This window comes from Hippocampus bargibanti, linkage group LG08 (assembly GCF_051943395.1).
Source record: "Hippocampus bargibanti isolate YZ-2025 linkage group LG08, ASM5194339v1, whole genome shotgun sequence".
Taxonomy (NCBI): Eukaryota; Metazoa; Chordata; class Actinopteri; order Syngnathiformes; family Syngnathidae; genus Hippocampus; species Hippocampus bargibanti.
Genome location: NC_142741.1, coordinates 4,663,409 through 4,680,560, shown reverse-complemented (window position 1 = coordinate 4,680,560; position 17,152 = coordinate 4,663,409). Strand labels below are relative to the sequence as shown.

The window sequence follows — 17,152 nt, the reverse complement described above, 5'->3', positions numbered from 1 at the left end:
ACGCCGCTGGCTGGCTTGCTCGGACGCACGCGCACGCACGGCGTCCAGTAAAAATCTGCAGTCCACCCAAGAAGGGCATGCGTGCGCTGGAAAGCCGCAAAGGCGTTTGTCTCTTTGGACCTCCAACCCTTGTGAGGACATCTCAGCGTGAGCAACGTTTCAAACGCATCCTGGACATTGGAAGACAGATAGGAAGGACGCAGTGGGGACATTTCAAGACGCACCCGAGACAAAGTCAAGGCCATCGGCGGGTCTTGGAGGCCCCCCATGGGACCCCCCACCCTCCTAAAAAAAAAAAAAAAAAAGAACACAAGCCCATTTTTATTTGGAAACTGGTCCCGAAACAGGAAATTCCCCAGTCTCCCTATTCTCGGCCACACACACACACACACACACACACACACACACACACACACACACACACACACACACACACACACACACACATCCAAGTGTGTTGCGGCTGCTCTTGACCAAAAAAGGACGTGGAGTTTCCTTTTCCCTCCGCCATCTGACACAGATGCCACGGTGCTCATTGGATTGTATGTACCTTTACTTGTCTCGCAGTGGAGAGATGGACATTTCACAGCAGCAAAGTAATGAAAGGAAGAGTCAAGGAAAGAAAGAAGTAGAAAAACAAAATACCGGAGCTTCTGTAAAGGCAGCCACTCTCGCGGCGTCAAAACAACAACAAAAAAACGAAATAACAAATAACATGACAACACAAGGACAGAGAGTCATTCATTCTTCAGCACTTGCTGTACCCTCTTTGTGACATGAAGCAGTTCTAGATGATAATAATAAAGACTAACAATAATATGATGAATGGATTGGATGTACCTTTATTCGTCTCGCAGTGGAGAAATTGACATTTCACAGCAGCAAAGTTAAAAAAAAGGAAGAGGAAAGGAAAGAAAGAAGTAGAAAAACAAAATACAGGAGCTGCTGGAAAGAAAAGCCACTCTCGCGGCACCATCTTGAAGTAAAAGAAAACTAAACAACAAATAACATGACAACACAAAGACTCATTCATTCTTCGGCACTTGCTGTACCCTCTTTGTGACATGAAGCAGTTCTAGATGAAAGAGGATCAAAGCGTCCTTTTCAGCAGTGGATCAGGGAGAGTGTGCATGTTTCATGGGATGTTCTTCCACATACGCGCTTGCTCGTCTTCTTTTGGCCGGTCTGCACCTCCCCCATCATCATCATCATCATCATCTGGTCCACCGCCCCCCTGGCAACCCGTCGCCCCCAAAGCTCCTCGAATCCAAGCATCAAGTGGTCCGCCCCCCCCCCCCACAACCCCCTTTCCCCCAGGTGTGCCAATCAATCAGTGTCGCCTTTGATTGGCGGGCTCCGGGCGCCACCGAGACCACTTCCTGCAACGTTCCGTGGGAACCCGGGAAGGCGATGGAGAGTGAGCTCCGTCGGTCTTTGGGTTCCATGACCTTATTTGGCCACACCACTCACTTAGCGTGATGTAAGACCGCCACCCTCCCCGCCCTCCGCATCCCCGGCTGCGAGGGGGGGCGGGCGCTAGTCTTCCAGGCGGGGGGCTTTAACCCAGCTGTTTATTCTCTCCTTCTCTCCATCCGCTGAGGAAGCAGAGGGGGAGCCGCCAGAGTCCATCGGCGGTGGCTGCAGGCCTGACGGCGAGCGCGAGCGCACCGCCGCTCACCGGAAGAACGAAAACCGTTGGTAGCGGTCCGAGGAGGAAAAGGGGGTGGGGGGGGGGCGACGCCAGTCAAGAAAGAGCAACTTTGAGTGGAAGGAGGCGCGCCGGCAAGGGAACCCGGTGGAGGCATGGTCCAGACACACTGACGGGGGGGGGGGCGAGTGAGGAAAACCTGAACCGTCGAGTTTTCATCCGGCTTGACGGGAGTCCAAGCGGGGAGAAAAAGAGGAGTGCCTAAAAAGAAGGCAGCAGAACAAACCCACCAGGATCAAGCGCCGCAGGCGGAAGGCGGTCCCAACACCCCAACGACGACTCCGATCGCAAAACGAGGGTCAGGAAAGAGCAGCGGCAGGAGGCCAAGCGGGGAGAAGGAGGAGGTCGGGAGGTGCGCCAGAAGCAGGTCCACGCCCACCTGCTAGACCAGCAATCGGCACCGGAGTCAGCGCCGAGGCGGGCGAGGGCGCCGCCTGGCCACCATGGATTTTAAGGCCAACTTGAAGGGGGTTAAGGCCAAGACGGAGGACGAGCGCAAGGCGACCAGCGGCGCCGCCGCGCAGGTGGACTTCCGCGCCGTGCTGGGGAAGAAGGGCGGAAAGACCGCTGCCGTCGCCGCCCAGGCAACCGGCAAGAAAAACCCCGTCGAGGACAAGAAGATCGGCGGCGTCGTGGACAAAAACGGACGGGGTGGCGAGGTGGAGAACAACTGCCTGACGGACGGGGGTGGAAAGCCGCCGCCACCGCGCTTCACCGACAAGCTGAGCGATGTGACCGTTCTGGATGGTCAGCGCCTGCACCTGCAGTGCCGACTGGACGCAGACTGCGACGGACACGCCAGCTGGACGCTGGATGGGAAACTTGTCAAAGCCTCCAAGTTCATTGTCCTCAAAAATCAAGGTCAACACACACACACACACACACACACACACACACACACACACACCGACTGAACTTGCGCTGTCCCTCAATCGGCCCAAGTTGTCCTCCCAACTAAAAGCCCAAATGCCACTCGTGTTTTTTCCGCCCCCTAGTGGTCACATGTCACTCACCTCAATCCGATTGTTTTTATAATAATAATAATAATAATAATAATACATTTCATTTCTAAGCGCATTTGAAAGGTCACTTTACAGTCACGGGATCCGTTTTTCTCCGTTTTTCTGCGGGTGAGCAGTAGCAGCCACATGCTAATAATAATTTAAATAGATAGAAAGTTAGCTAGCTAATAGATAACTAATAGATAGCTAGCTAGCTAGTTAGTGAATAGATAGCAAATAGACAGCTAGATGGGTAACCAGATAGCTTGCTTGATAGCAAATAGATGGCAAATAGCTAGCGAATCCACCTTGGTAGTTTGATAGCGAATAGATCAAAAATAGATAGCAAATAGATAGCCAGCTAGCTAGTTAGATAGCAAATAGATAGTAAATACAGTAAAGTCTCGTTATATCGATATTCAAGGGAGTCCAAAAAATATCGATATAACCGGGACTATCGATATATCCGATATCGATATAACGAGACTTTACTGTACATAGCTATATAGGTAGCCAGCCATATAGGTAGCCAGCCAGCCAGCTAGATACCGAATAGATAGCAAATAACTAGCAAATAGATAGATAGCTAGGTAGCCAGCTCGATAGTTAGCGAATAGATAGCAAATAGATAGCTAGGTAGCCAGTTAGCTGATTAGATAGCGAATAGATAGCTAGATAGGTAGCGAGCTAGCCAGCTAGCTAGTTAAATAGCTAATAGATAGCCAGCTTGCTAGTTAGATAGAAAATAGATAGCCAGCTAGGTAGCCAGCCTTTCAAAACTCAATGATAAGCAAACTCAGGATGAAAGCTGAAAAGCCAGTCGGCAGTCGGCGACTTGTCGTTTGTGATGTTGACGTTTCCTTTTGTTTGTTTGTGCGGCGGCGGCGCCGGAGTCAGGCGGTCTGTGCTCACTGAGCATCGACAAGGCGCTGCCCGAGGACGAAGGCGAGTACAAATGCAAAGTGGAAAACTCGGCGGGATGGGACCAATGCTCCTGTTTGGTGCTGGTGGACGGTAAGAATGTTGAGTTCATGGTGCAACGGTGCCCCCCGCTGACCACATGAAAATTAAGCTAGCTCTCTCGCCCCCTGGCGTGTTCGTTCACGCTGGCTACCAGCGGGCGGTTTAATTCAAAAATCCAGACATTTTTAATTGGATCCAATGATGGAGAATTTTGCTTGTGCCTCCGAGGATGGTCTGTGGATCGTCATTCGGACTCAAACGTGGCGAGCCATTCAAATTTTTGCTCCCAGCTCAAGACACGCAAAGTCTGGCGAGCAACAGAAAAGGTCGTCAGTCGGCGGTACGGTTGAGCGTCAAATGGTACCGCCCCTTTTTTGGCTTGAGTGTTTGAAGGCTTTTGCGTTAGCAGATCCTCCAGAAAAGTTGGCGGCCCAGAAGACTTCCGACAAGAAGGCGGCGGCCACCTCAGAGAGTAAGTTGAATGTGCACTGGAGTCGCTATCCCCGCCAGCAACAAGGCAAATGATGAATAGAATTGCAACATGAAGAAACCTACCCCCCATGGCCAACGCCATAGTAAGGAGAAGCCGACGGGGAGCGCTACTTTGCGCACCGTAAAGAGCTAGCATGGCGCTAGATCTTGAACGCAAGCAGGAAGCGTCGCACCTCAGGATGCCCAAGCATGTAGCAGTACAGTTTATTTCTCTTTAATTACAATACCATACCACATTTATTATCAGAATCAGAAAACCTTTATTCGACCCACAATGGGGAAATTTGCATAACAGACACAACATACATAAAATAACGTATATTGTGTGTAGTTTTAAGGTGTATTTAGTTGAAAATTATGTTTTATGGGGACCTGGGACCGGATTATTCTCATTTTAATAGTTTCTGCTGGGGAATTAATGTTTGGAATACACACTTTTCACCTTACACACACTTTCTGGGAAACAATTAAGTTCGTAAGCTAAGGTACCATTGTACGGGTATGGCCCTTTTTGGACAGGTTATCAACAGTGCGCCCGTTTGTCTTGACAGGTGAAGCTCGAATCAAGAAGCCCACGGCGAAGACGCCTCCCAAGCAAGGTGACACACTGACACCCGCAAACACACACAAGTGCACGTACTGAGTGTGTGTGTGTGTGTGCGTTGGGATGCGCAGCGCTGCCGCCTCACATCGTCCAGTTCCCAGAGGACATGAAGATCCTGGCAGGAGAAAAGGTGGAGATCCTGTGCAAGTTCTCCGGGGCCCCGCCAATCAACTGCACGTGGCTCAAGTTCAGGAAACCGGTGAGCCGCGCACAGTGGCAAAACAGCGCCATGGCGAGCCGGCGGTTTTGAATGTGGACCACGTGTCCCGCATGCAGATCCAGGAAGGCGCGGCGGGGACGTCCATCTACAGTACGGACAGTAGCAGCCTGCTGACCATCGCCAGCGGGCAGCAGGAGCACTGCGGGTGTTACACCGTGGAGCTGAGAAACCAATATGGCCTCCGGCAGGCCGCTCTCAACCTCACCATTGTGGGTGAGGAATCCTTTTCCCAAGTCGGCGACTCGCAGAGCAATGGCTTAGGAATTGCATGATTTACCGTGAGCATTAGCATTAGCAGTTGAGCATCATCTTTGTGCGGCTTACCATCACACGTCTCTCTCCAAATCTTGCTACGTTCTCGTGATAGCACGCTAGCATTAACACAGCGTGTGGTCCGAGCACGTGTCAGTCTGGGCTCACTGTGGCCACGCTAGACTGAGCTCATGCGGTGGGCTCAGCACGGGTCGAGCTATCTTTGTTTGGAGAAACACAAAGCGAGCGCAGAGGCCTTTTATGGCAGCGGCGGAGGAGCGACGTTTCCCCATCGGTTCAGCTTTCGGGTGACCTGGGCAAAGCGCCTCGAAGGGGTGAGCTGACTCGGCAAGGGTCACTCATTGTCCAAAATGTCCCCCATTGTCCAGATAAGCCGGACCCACCCGCCAAGGTTCCGGCCCTGTCCGACGTGAAACGTTGCGGTCTAACGCTGTCCTGGTACGGTCCCACCTATGACGGCGGCAGCGCCGTCCAGACCTACCACCTGGAGATGTACAACTCTGTGGACCAAAAGTGGACTCCGCTCGTGTCCTGCAACAGTACATCCTACAATGTCCAAGTGGGTCCGCCTGGATCTCTCTGAGCGTGTTCTGTCTGCGTTTCCGTCTTTGTTCCACACCACCCCTTGTCAGACCAGGTCATTGACCCTAAGTCTTTGTCCTCGTCGTACGTTGGAGGGCGGTGCCAACTGCTCAAATGCGGTTCTGTGACCTTGAACTTTTGCGATGCACAAGGATGGAAATGCCAACCACATAGCCCTCACTTTAGGCTTAGTCCGCGACCCCGTCTGTGAACGTGGTTGTGATCGTCCCCCCCCCCCCCCCTGTCTCGTCCACTTTTGCGTCTGCCGACAGAACCTTCTTCCAGAGCGCCAATACAAGTTCCGCATCCGAGCGGAGAACATCTATGGCATCAGCGAGCCGAGCATCGAGTCCGAGGACGTCACCGTGGGCCTGGTGGACGACAACGGTGAGGACATGCCAGCAAAGCGTGCGGAAGCGGCGTGAACGTAACCGAAGCCGGTTGAGTAATCGTTTGTGTTCTGTACTTCCATCAATAGAGAACCAGGAGGAGGCTGAGGAGGAGGAGGACGGTACGGACATTCGGGCTTCCTCTTGACAATCTGAACTCTGAATGGTTTGGGTGCCAGTTGATGGTTCTTTTTGGCTGATTTCACAACTCAATTCCGGTCTTTGGACCAAAGTCATGACTCGACTTAATGGATGCTAAAGACTAGGAACTTGCTCATGACTCGGATGAGTGTGACGTTGGGCCACATGGTTGTTCATTTTACCATCCCACGAGCGATCTGACAAGGTCTTCCCCCATCCGGCAGACTCGGAGAAGGAGCCGGACTACAGGCAGGTGACGGTCCGAACCGACGTCAAGGTGAAGGAGCTGTACGACGTGGAGGAGAGGCTGGGAACGTAAGCTCCTTTCAGCATGTTGATCGTAGAACTACACCCTGGCTTCCCCGAGGTTGACTTTTGAAAGCCATGGTAACCAACCTGAAATGAGGCACTGAAGGGTTTCCCATGACGTGTTGGTGTTGCAGGGGCAAGTTTGGTCAGGTGTTCAAGCTTGTGGAGAAGGCCACCAAGAAGGTGTGGGCAGGCAAGTTCATCAAGGCGTACTCAGCAAAGGATAAAGACAACGTCCGGCAAGAGATCGGCATCATGAACAGCCTGCACCATCCCAAGCTGGTCCAGTGCGTGGACGCCTTCGAGGGAAAGTCTGACATCGTGGTGGTGCTGGAGATGTAGGGTGCTTTTGGAGCTAACCCGCGGATTTGAGTTTTACATTTTAAAAAATGGGGCAAGAGAGCAAGGTCGCCACCAGGTCAGGAGGCTTTTGGGGGCCATCTTACTACCCCGAGAACCACCAAGAGGTGAATTCTCAGCAGATAAAATTAAAAAAGGAAGACAAAAAAGTGTTCCATTCAGATGGACTCGCTACCAAATGTTTTGATCAGTCCAAGTCCCCCGTACATCTTTGGCAAGTGAGGTCGAATCAAGTCCGGAGGTCAGCTATGCCGCTTACATCCAGGATTTGGCCGGCCTCGGTAAATACATGAGCCCAGTAAAAAGACTCTGAAAGTTGACCAGACCTTGCGATTGACCGGCAACTGCGAGTGGACTTTGCCAAGACGGTACGGCTCCCTCGCCTGACTCGTTTCCTGTTTCGCACAGGATTTCGGGCGGCGAGCTGTTTGAGCGCATTATCGACGAGGACTTTGAGCTGTCGGAGCGCGAGGTGATCAAGTACATGCTGCAAATTGTGGACGGCGTGGGCTTCATCCACAAGCAGGGCATCGTGCACCTGGACCTCAAACCGGAGAACATCATGTGCGTCAACAAGATCGGCAGCAGGATCAAACTCATCGACTTTGGCCTGGCCAGGAGGCTAGGTGACATCAAACTGCTCCGAGATTTCACACGAGCGCCGAGCTAACCTCGGAGTTGCCTCTTAACCCGAGCAACCCTGTTCTTTGTCTTCTGCAGAAAACGCCGGGACCCTCAAAGTCTTGTTCGGAACTCCAGAGTTTGTGGCGCCCGAAGTCATCAACTACGAAGCCATCAGTTACCCCACCGACATGTGGAGCATCGGCGTCATCTGCTACATTCTGTGAGTGTCGAAGAAATCTGTTCGACCAAATGTGGATCGAGCAGTCCCCCCGCACCCGTACCCCAAGTTGAACTGGGTTTCTCCCCGTTAGGCTGAGCGGGCTGTCCCCCTTCATGGGCGACAATGACAACGAGACGTTGGCCAACGTGACTTCGGCCACCTGGGACTTTGAGGACGAGGCCTTTGACGAGATATCTGACGACGCTAAGGACTTCATCACCAGCCTGCTCAAGAAGGACATGAAGTCAGTCTGCTTTCAGTCACACGTTGGTCGCGCTCGATGTCTCGAAACGGGGTTGTCAATCCGGCTCGTGTCCGTGGTGGGCCTCTGGTTTGGCTTCGCAGGGCGCGTCTGACCTGCCCCCAGTGCCTGGATCACCCCTGGCTCAAGCAGGACACCAACACCATGAAGGCCAAGAAGCTGTCCAAGGAAAGGATGAAAAAGTACATCCTGAGGAGGAAGTGGCAGAAAACGGGCCATGCCATCAAAGCCATTGGCAGACTCTCGTCGATGGCCATGATGGCAGGGGTCCACGCCAAAAGGGGCTCGCCCACTGAAGGTACGCGCGGAGCTTAAAAACCAAAGCCTGGCACAAGACTTTGGTTCTCTAGCATCAAGAGCCAATCGGTGGAGGTTTTCTTGTCCTTTGCGCTTCGTGCTCGAGCGGCTCACGGAACCACACCGCGGTCAAAAGTCCGTTGCGGTTGTCGACGCCATGCGGCTCCGTCAAATCCAAGCTGAGTCGTGGCCACTTGTGCGTTTCAGAGGACAACCGCTTCCTGGAGTGCTTGGAGCTGGAGCAGAGGGCCGAGTGCAAGCCAAGCTTCAGCGCCGTCATTCGGGATGTGGAGGTGGTGGAGGGCAGCGCCGCTCGCTTTGACTGCAAGATCGAAGGTACGCGAGACGGCCGCCGCCGAGACCGCCCACTCTGGCCGGCCTCAACCGCATGAACTGTCCGCAGGTTACCCCGACCCCGAGGTGGTGTGGTACAAGGACGAGCAGCCCATCAAGGAGACCAGGCACTTTCAGATCGACTACGACGAGGACGGCAACTGCAGCCTGGTCATTTCAGAGGTGCCCAACACTGCCTGGCTGGGGGGGGGGGCATAGGATGTTTCAGGCAGGGTCTTTTGTGACAGAGACTGTTGCGATGAATCGCCAGCAGTATTTTAACAAATTGCAGTCACAAATCACCAGCCACCACGTAGCCTCACACCCCCCAAAGTCCAATCTTCCTCACTTTGCGGGCGTCCAGACATTATAAGCCAAGATCCGACCGGGCGTAGTCTCCAAAGTCACCATCCCCAAGAAATACAGAGAAATTGTCCTCTCAAGTTTTGCAGACGCTGTGCTATCTAGACTTGACCCCTTATTCTCCGGACTTGGTTTCCATCGCAGGTGTCGGGAGACGACGACGCCAAGTACACGGTGAAGGCCGTCAATGATCTGGGTGAGGCTACCTGCACTGCAGAGCTGCTGGTCGAGGTCATGGCTGGAGAAGGGGAGGAGGAAGAGGAGGAGGAGTGAGCTTCATAGTAGCTGGACTTTGGTGGGGTGGGGTCTCCGACAGGAAGTGGCACACTTGCGCTTCCTGGAAACCCAGATAATCACCGAGATGGCTCACGTGGAGTCGCGGCCAAGTTGGTTCCGACTGTCTTTTGGGTTGTTTGCTGTGTTCACATGTGAGGTCACCACCGGGACTCCTCCTTACCCCTCAATCATCGGTAGCGTTCACGGCCAAGACCACTGGGGGCTAAAATCGACCACCAATACTACCCGCTACACCCCGAAAACCGGACGGGAGCCCAAAAGCCCCACAATCGTAACGTGAGCGCAAGTTCCAAAACCTGGACTCGTCCCCGTCTTACCAACAACACACACACTCTGCACTTTCTTTTGGCACACCCAACACGTCACAAGTGTGTGTGAGTGTGCGCGCTGTAGAATACTTCAAGTTTGATTCCACGTCCATGTTTGTCCAAGCATTAGTTGTATACCTAGACCAAGGGTGTCAAACTATTTTTTGTCGTGGGCCACACTGTAGCTAGGTTTTCCTCTCAAGGGCCGTTATGAAGTTGCGGAAGCCATTATCCCCACCACATATTACATATAGCGCGTACAACAAATTTACTCATTCACTGCCAGACGTGCAAAAATGTGTCCACTCCAGTACCAGGGTTTTTGTCATTGTCTCTGGAATTCCAGGACCCACAGAATATTGAGGTTTAGGACTACATAAACATTCATAGCAGCGAAAGAAACCTTAGACTATCTTCTTTCATCAGAAAGAAATTACGTTAATTCCTAAATTATATGGGTCTGGAGTTATATGAGCTTGAAATGGGGGCGGCTGTCCAAAATACAATGTAATACATCCATATTGGTTTATGTAGCGCTTTAACAACCGCTGAAGCTGCAACAAAGCGCTAACATGGAAATAATGGAAATGCTGCCCCCTTGTGCAAGGTGAAAAAACATTGCCAGAGGCCATGGCCAGCGCTTTATCAGCATCCAAGCAAGAAAAAACAAAAACAAACTAATTTGGAAATGGCGTTCAACGTCATATTTTTAATACCCGAATAAATTCACGAATGGCACTGAAGGAGTTAATGGTTGAGTAGTTTTCAAATCAGAAGTCAAGAATAATGACTGTTATTATGGTTTACATGCTACAATTTGAAATTCTGCTTCAGACTAGCTAGCATCATGCAATGTGACATGCTTGATTTGCTTTCGCGGGCCAAATAAAATGATGTGGCAGGCCAGATTTGGCCCCCGGGCCTTGACTTTGACACCTGTGACCTAGACGGTTTGTACAAGTTTTATAGCGGGTTTGACACACACGAACATGGCACAATTGTATATCTTCACACAGAAAAAAAAAAAAAAAAAAAAAAAAAAAATCACAAAAACATTTGCTTGCCTCCATTTTGTAAATCCACAGTGGCGTGCGTTCGGGTCGCCGACCCCCACCACCCACACGAGATCCCAAGCACGGCCCACGTGATTTTGACAACCCAGACGCCGTGATGACCACAACATCTTTTATTTGCTTGCTAAAACAACATCCAATCAGAAGGAAATAAGGAATCTAAGCCCCGCCCCAAAAGAGGACATAAAGGCTTGTATGAAAAACCACACGGGTGTCACGGCGTGTCATCGGGAGACATTAAAAAAAGACAAAAACGAAAGGTTGTCGCATGAAATTGGATTCATTCATTCATTCCCACGTGTCTTTTTTCCTTGGGATTTATTTCGCTGCATTGCTTCCGCTCATCTCCCAAGCACAATTATTTATCTTTTTTGTAGTTCTCATTCAAAAAAAAACAAAAAAAAAACAAAAAAAAAATGACGTGGCCTCGCGCTTGCTCTCGCCCCAAAATGGTTCAAACAGGAGAGTCCAAGGATGGAGGACGGCGCCGTAAAAGGACATCTTGGCGCAGGTTGGAACCGGGACGGCCTTACCTGTCCGGGCCACCCTCCTTTTGTCTAGTAGGGCGCAAAGAGGGTGGAGCTTTGGCTGCCTCTGATGGGTCCGGGCGCAGGTTGGGCCAAAGCGCCGGACGACGAGGCGGCCGTCGCAGATGGCGGCGGCGCCGTGGACGAATCTGAAGACGTGCTCACCTCCTAACGGGAAAGCGAACGCACAATCAATCCCTCTTTGCTTAGAAATGAAATTATTATTATTATTATTATTATTATTAGCTAGCTATCTAGCTGGGTACCTAGCTAGCTATCTGTTTGCTCATCTATTTGCAATATATTAGCTACCTAGCTCCTATTTATCTATTAGCTAGCTAGCTTTCGATCTATTTGAGTTACTTCCGGGTTGAGTGAACGCTGGCGGGTGTGGCTGCCACTGCTCACCCACAGAAAAACTGATCCACTATCTATTTGCTGTTTATTATCTAGCTATGTGTCTGGCTACCTAGCTTGCTATCTATTTGCTGTCTATCTGGCTGGCTACCTAGCTGGCTATTTGCTGACTATTAGCTATCTATATGGCTGGCTACCTGGCTGGCTAACTATTTGCTGTCCATTAGCTAGCTATCTGGCTTTCTACCTGGGTGGCAATCTATTTGCTGTCTATTAGCTAGCTATCTAGTTGGCTACCTAGCTGGCTATCTATTTGGTGTCAATTAGCTAGCAATCTGGCTGGCAACCTAGCTTGCGACCTAGCTGGCTATCTATTTGCTGCCCATTTTCTGTCTATTAGCTATATATCTGGCTAGCTGGCTATCAAGCTACCTATTAAATATCTCGCTAGCTATCTATTAGCTATATAGCAATCTTTCTATCTATTTGAGTTATTCCGGATTGAGTGAACGCTGGCGCGTGTGGCTGCTGCTGCTCACCCACAGAAAAACGGATCCTGTGACTGTAAAGTGACCTTGAGAGTTTTGAAAGGCGCTTAGAAATTGGATTGGATTTGCCTTTATTAGTCACGCAGTGGAGATATCAAATGTATTATTATTATTATTATTATTCACCGCGACGGCGGGTGTTATGCTAACGCTTAATTTGAAACAAGAATGTTGACACTGACCATGCGTTGACTTTTGTTGAATTTGGGCTTGGGGGGCTTCCCCTCCAGGCGGTCTGTGTGCTTCTTGCTGGAGATGTGCTGAGACGAGACAAATGGACAACAAGTCAGGCTATGCTAATGCAGCCTGTGGCTAACGGGACGGACTTTCCCTTCACCTGCTTGAGTTGAATCTCAGAGTTGACGTGGAGATTGCAGCTTTGGCAGTGGAAGCTTTTGCTCTGGGGGGCGGAGCCCTTTGAAGGCACGCCGCCGGCTCGCGGCAACACTTTGACGGCCCCTGAACCCGAACCGCTTCGGGAGTCCAACATGGTCTTGTGCTTGGTCCCCGAATTGTGGGCCTCCAGCTGCATGAGGGAGTTGACGGAGACTTTGCAGAGCGAGCAGTAGAGCAGCTTCTTGGCCCTCTCCGCATCCGGCTCGCCGAGGGGCGCTTGGACTGCCCCGCTGCTGGAGGAAGCCGCTTCTGCGAAGACAAGACAAGGCGGTCTCCGACGGGGGTCATGCGGCCATTCGCGGCAATTTGGCGGCTAACCCAAAGGTGCCGCAGAAATTCAAAGATAGGAAAGGGCTCAATGCGGTCCATCAAAGTCCACCTGTGCTCTGACCGGCGTCGATTCCCGTGGAAGGGGCGGGGCCGGCGACTTTGGCGGCCGACGTCACGCTGCGTTCATTCCTGCTCTGCTGCATCTTTAGCTTTTTGGCGTGACGGCTGCCTCGGTAGTGCGCCTCCGCCTGCGACTGCAAGCCCACACGGCATCAACAACGGCGCTGGGCTTCTCTCAGCGGCGGAGGGAGGGTGGCCTCACTTACGCTGGAGTTGAACTTGATCTGGCAGGTGACGCACTTGACCGGCTGCGTGCTCCTCCTCACTTTGGCCCCCCCTCGGAACCCCCCGTGGCCGCCGAAGGTGTTCTTGAGCGCCGCCTTCTGCATGGGGTCCATTTGCAATACATCATTCATAGAAGGCGGAAGTGTACGCCGAAACATGTCAGGTATTTGATACACCTACAATACACTGTCTGTAAGATAAGAATTTGTTTTAAATTAATTAATTAATTAATACAACTATCATTCATAGTCGTAAGTCAAACGGTCGTAAGTCGAAATCCATTCAAAATGGTTTACACGACAGGATAGGAGATGATGTCCAGCTGTTGTTTTTAAGCTCCATTTTCTAGAGAATACTATTATATACCAAATTGTTTAGAGTTCATGTATAAATTTTTTATCACTTATAGTGTCATTTTTATCATTTTATATTTCGTATTATCGATTTTTATGACTGTATAACTGCACCGGTAATGTATACAAAACTGTTTATTGTACACTTCATTTATAAATGTTATACAAGCAACATCCGATTTACGACCGGGTTTCGTTCTGACAAAACGGCCGTAAGTCAAACGGGCCTAAGTCGAAATGCATTCAAAATGGCCGACGCAAGGTTTATAAGACAGGATAGGATATGATGTCAATCTGTTGTTTTTAAGCTGTTTTCTATTGAATACTATTAGATACCAAACTGTTTACACTTCATAAATAATTAAAAAAATGATGACCTTCAGTGTCATTTTTATCATTTTATATTTCGAATTAACGATTTTTATGACTGTATGTCCCTGTAATGTATACAATAATCTGGGGGTTTAAGTACGGGTGGTCGTAACGTGGATGTTACCTGTACGGGTGACATCAGACTTACGACCGAGTTCCGTTCCGACCAAACGGTCGTAAGTCGAAATGGTTATACGTCAAAATCCATTCAAAATGTTGAATATGCTAAATGACTCACAAACTCCCCTCTTAACATGTTGAAAATAGGGTCTGGAGGTCGTAAGTATGGGTGGTCGTAAGTCGTCGTTTAGTCATTTTGGTCTGAAAACGTCGGAAATCCGACGATCGGCGGAAAATTCTTATCCCTGATCGTTTTAACGCCGTGATCTGATTGACATATGAAAAGTTAGCGCTAGTGCTCGCGTCATGAAGGGAAAACGACAAGGGGGAGGACACTTAGAAAAAGTGGGCGTGGATCATGAACCTGCTTGATTGGCACTTTGAGATCACAAGTGGCCAATGTTGGCGCGGTGGAGGCCCAATCTGCAATTTGTACGCACCGCTTTGAAATTTGGGAAAACAGGAGGCGTAGATAGAGTGGCGACGTTGCTGTTGGGTGGAAAATGCACGAAAGGTTTCATCAGGATCCCGCCTTGTCCTCCGCCGCCAGCCAGCAAGCCGGGTAGGGCGGCGGCCAGGGTAGCGCACATGTTTCCTGACAAACGCAAACAAAGCACAGTCCTTCATTAGATCTTCAGCTTCTTCCAACATGAAAAAAATCTTGCTTTTGCTATCTTGTTGCAGAGTAGTTTTGAATGGTAGAGTTGTTTTTAACTTTATTTTTTAAGTTGTTTTTTTCCTTTTTTTGTGGGACTATTTTTCAAGTCAAGGCCCGCGGGCTAAATCCATCTTTTTTTCGGCCGCGAAAGCAAATCAAACTTGTGGAATTTCATGATGCTTGCTAAAATCCTCACCAAAATTACATTAAAAAAATTATGTGGCGGGCCAGATTTGGCCCACGGGCCTTGACTGTGACACCTGTGCTATACATGGTGGTTTTATTGGGCACAAAAATTATTGTACATGTTTTTTTTTCTAAAAAAAAAAAAAAAACGCCTGACTATACATGGTACTTTGTTTTTAAATGAAAAACGCCTTACGATACATGGTTGTTTTTTTTCTCGGAAAAAAACACCTTACTGTACAAGTTTTTTTTCCTGAAAAAAAAAAAAAACGGCTTACTATACATGGTCATTTTTTCAGATAAAAGGCCTCACTATACATGGCGGGTTTCTTGTTTTAAACCAAAAACGCCTTACTATACAAGTTCTTTTTGTTAGGCTAAAAAGGCCTTATTATACATGGTTGTTTTTTTCTTCGAGCTAAAAACGCCTTACTATACATCAGGGGTGTCAAAGTCATTTTTTGTTGCGGGCCATATTGGAGTTCTGGTTTCCTCTCGGGGGCTGTTATGAATTTGTGAAGAATGTTTAATCTCCTCCACATAGAGCGCACAACAAATTAATAAATAATTAATTTTCGAATCTGAAGTCAAGAATAACGACTGTTATTGTGGCTTACTTGGGACAATTTGAAATTTTGGTTTGGAATTTAGCTAGCATCATGGCACTTGCCAAGCTGGATTTACTTTCGCGGGCCGAATAAAATGATGCGGCGGTCCAGATTTGGCCCCTGGGCCTTGACTTTGACAGTACGCTTTAGAAGGACAGAGCCTTCGAAGGAGGCCCCGAATGATGACCATAAACAATTCCTTGGACTCCATTTTGGCCCTTGCCAGGTTAGCTAGCAGACGCCACCTTGACAGGGCATGCGTTCAGTTACCCACAAACCTTTTCGGCAGCCTACCGAAGTTCGGTTTACGTGACCAATAGTCGTACTGGGAAACGAAACAAGAGACGAATTGGTTCGAAGTGGGCCTTTCTTTTCGAAGAATGCTCAAGGCAAATGTACTTTTTCATCGTGCCTCGAGCCGCAGCCATTTTGCGTAGCGGGGTTGATGTGGGATTCTTCAAAGTCCGTACGCCATCATCGGCATCAAGCGAACTCGAGTGGCTCGTTCGTGGTTCCAAAGCCTATCCGTGTCATTTATAATAATAATACCTTTCATTTATAAGCGCCTTTCAAAACTCTCAATGTCACTTTACAGCCACATGATACTTTTTTCTTTGGGTAAGCAGCGGCAGCCGCAGGCGCCAACGTTCAGTCAACCCGGAGTAACTCAAAAAGATAGAAAGCGAGCCAGTTAGCTAATAGCTAGTCAGCTAGATAGCTATCCAGCGAGCTAGGTAGTCAATAGATAGCTAGCCATTCAGAGAGACAGACAAAAGATAGCTAATAGAAAATAAATAGCAAATAGATAGCGAAAAGCTAGCTAGCTAAGCGTTCACGCAGCCGGGAATAACTCAGATAGAAAGCTACGTAGCTAGCCCAAAGGCCCCCCTTCTTACCTTCGTGTGCTGGGCAGCAGCAAATGGCCTCCGTTTTGTTTTGATTCCACGGCGCTCGCTGGACGGCGGGCTCGGCGGGATAGCGCTGATAGCCGCCGCCGTCGTAGCGGTTCGCCCCAGTGGCGGGTGTCGCGGCGGGCGCCGCGGCGTAATGATTGTTGTAGTGCTCGCCGGTATTTTGGTTGTAGTTCTCGTTGGAGTATTCGCCGTAATTGGCGTCGTATTGCTCGTTGTAATGTTGGCCGTAATGCTGGTTGGCACCAGCCGTCGTTCTGGGCACCTTGAACTTGTCTCTCCCGGTGTAATTCTTCATTTCTCGGCCGTCGTCGAAGCTGCTCCAACGTTTGCGACCGTCCATTTTCTAAATCCCGCGGTGGGGCGCGGAACGGGAAGTGAACCGAGACGTCTTTCCGCGAGCACGCGCCTGAAAGCCGTCTTTCCCTCTTGAAGAACACTAATGGCCATGGGTCGAAAAAGAAAGGGAGGGAAAAGACATAGTCATATAGAGCATATGACGACAACGACGACTAACCAGGACGCGCAATCCCGGTGGGCGAAGTGAAGCAAGGGGAAACTTTCCGGCGGCCATCTTACGTTGCCACTCGCCCTGTGCTCGTCCCTTTTCGCTACGAATGAGAACGAACTCGCAAAGCCAACAGTGCTGGTTGTGGCACCTTTTATCATAATCATACATTTC

General features: G+C 49.9%; 2 protein-coding genes across 2 annotated transcripts; one reads left to right on the top strand and one right to left on the bottom strand.

Annotated features, from left to right (window-relative positions):
* Nucleotides 1–1,335: 1,335 nt before the first annotated feature.
* LOC148894379 (myosin light chain kinase, smooth muscle-like) lies at nucleotides 1,336–11,078 on the top strand. The gene is made up of 18 exons (XM_089002181.1): nucleotides 1,336–2,569; nucleotides 3,607–3,723; nucleotides 4,082–4,144; nucleotides 4,716–4,763; nucleotides 4,840–4,967; nucleotides 5,045–5,201; nucleotides 5,630–5,820; nucleotides 6,116–6,230; nucleotides 6,322–6,354; nucleotides 6,598–6,688; nucleotides 6,817–7,020; nucleotides 7,451–7,668; nucleotides 7,763–7,886; nucleotides 7,978–8,130; nucleotides 8,232–8,446; nucleotides 8,653–8,781; nucleotides 8,849–8,961; nucleotides 9,286–11,078. The coding sequence occupies exons 1-18, from the start codon at nucleotides 2,152–2,154 to the stop codon at nucleotides 9,412–9,414; spliced, it is 2,646 nt and encodes an 881-aa protein (XP_088858307.1). The 5' UTR covers nucleotides 1,336–2,151; the 3' UTR covers nucleotides 9,415–11,078.
* On the bottom strand, nucleotides 10,436–16,890 carry znf385b (zinc finger protein 385B). The gene is made up of 7 exons (XM_089002184.1): nucleotides 16,456–16,890; nucleotides 14,548–14,702; nucleotides 13,244–13,360; nucleotides 13,027–13,171; nucleotides 12,589–12,896; nucleotides 12,434–12,511; nucleotides 10,436–11,514 (listed from the first exon to the last, which is right to left on the bottom strand). The coding sequence occupies exons 1-7, from the start codon at nucleotides 16,811–16,813 to the stop codon at nucleotides 11,377–11,379; spliced, it is 1,299 nt and encodes a 432-aa protein (XP_088858310.1). The 5' UTR covers nucleotides 16,814–16,890; the 3' UTR covers nucleotides 10,436–11,376.
* Nucleotides 16,891–17,152: the final 262 nt, after the last annotated feature.

What these genes read in the sequence shown, in the direction of transcription:
- LOC148894379 (XM_089002181.1), top strand. Translation starts at nt 2,152, where the DNA reads ATGGATTTTAAGGCCAACTTGAAGGGGGTTAAGGCCAAGACGGAGGAC. An exon ending in GAAGACGCCTCCCAAGCAAG is followed by an intron (nt 4,764 to 4,839) that starts GTGACACACTGA and finishes TGGGATGCGCAG; the next exon opens with CGCTGCCGCCTCACATCGTC. An exon ending in TCTCAACCTCACCATTGTGG is followed by an intron (nt 5,202 to 5,629) that starts GTGAGGAATCCT and finishes CCCATTGTCCAG; the next exon opens with ATAAGCCGGACCCACCCGCC.
- znf385b (XM_089002184.1), bottom strand. Translation starts at nt 16,813, where the DNA reads ATGGACGGTCGCAAACGTTGGAGCAGCTTCGACGACGGCCGAGAAATG. An exon ending in CTGCTGCCCAGCACACGAAG is followed by an intron (nt 14,703 to 16,455) that starts GTAAGAAGGGGG and finishes TGCGTTTGTCAG; the next exon opens with GAAACATGTGCGCTACCCTG. An exon ending in TTTTCCCAAATTTCAAAGCG is followed by an intron (nt 13,361 to 14,547) that starts GTGCGTACAAAT and finishes GACCCCATGCAG; the next exon opens with AAGGCGGCGCTCAAGAACAC.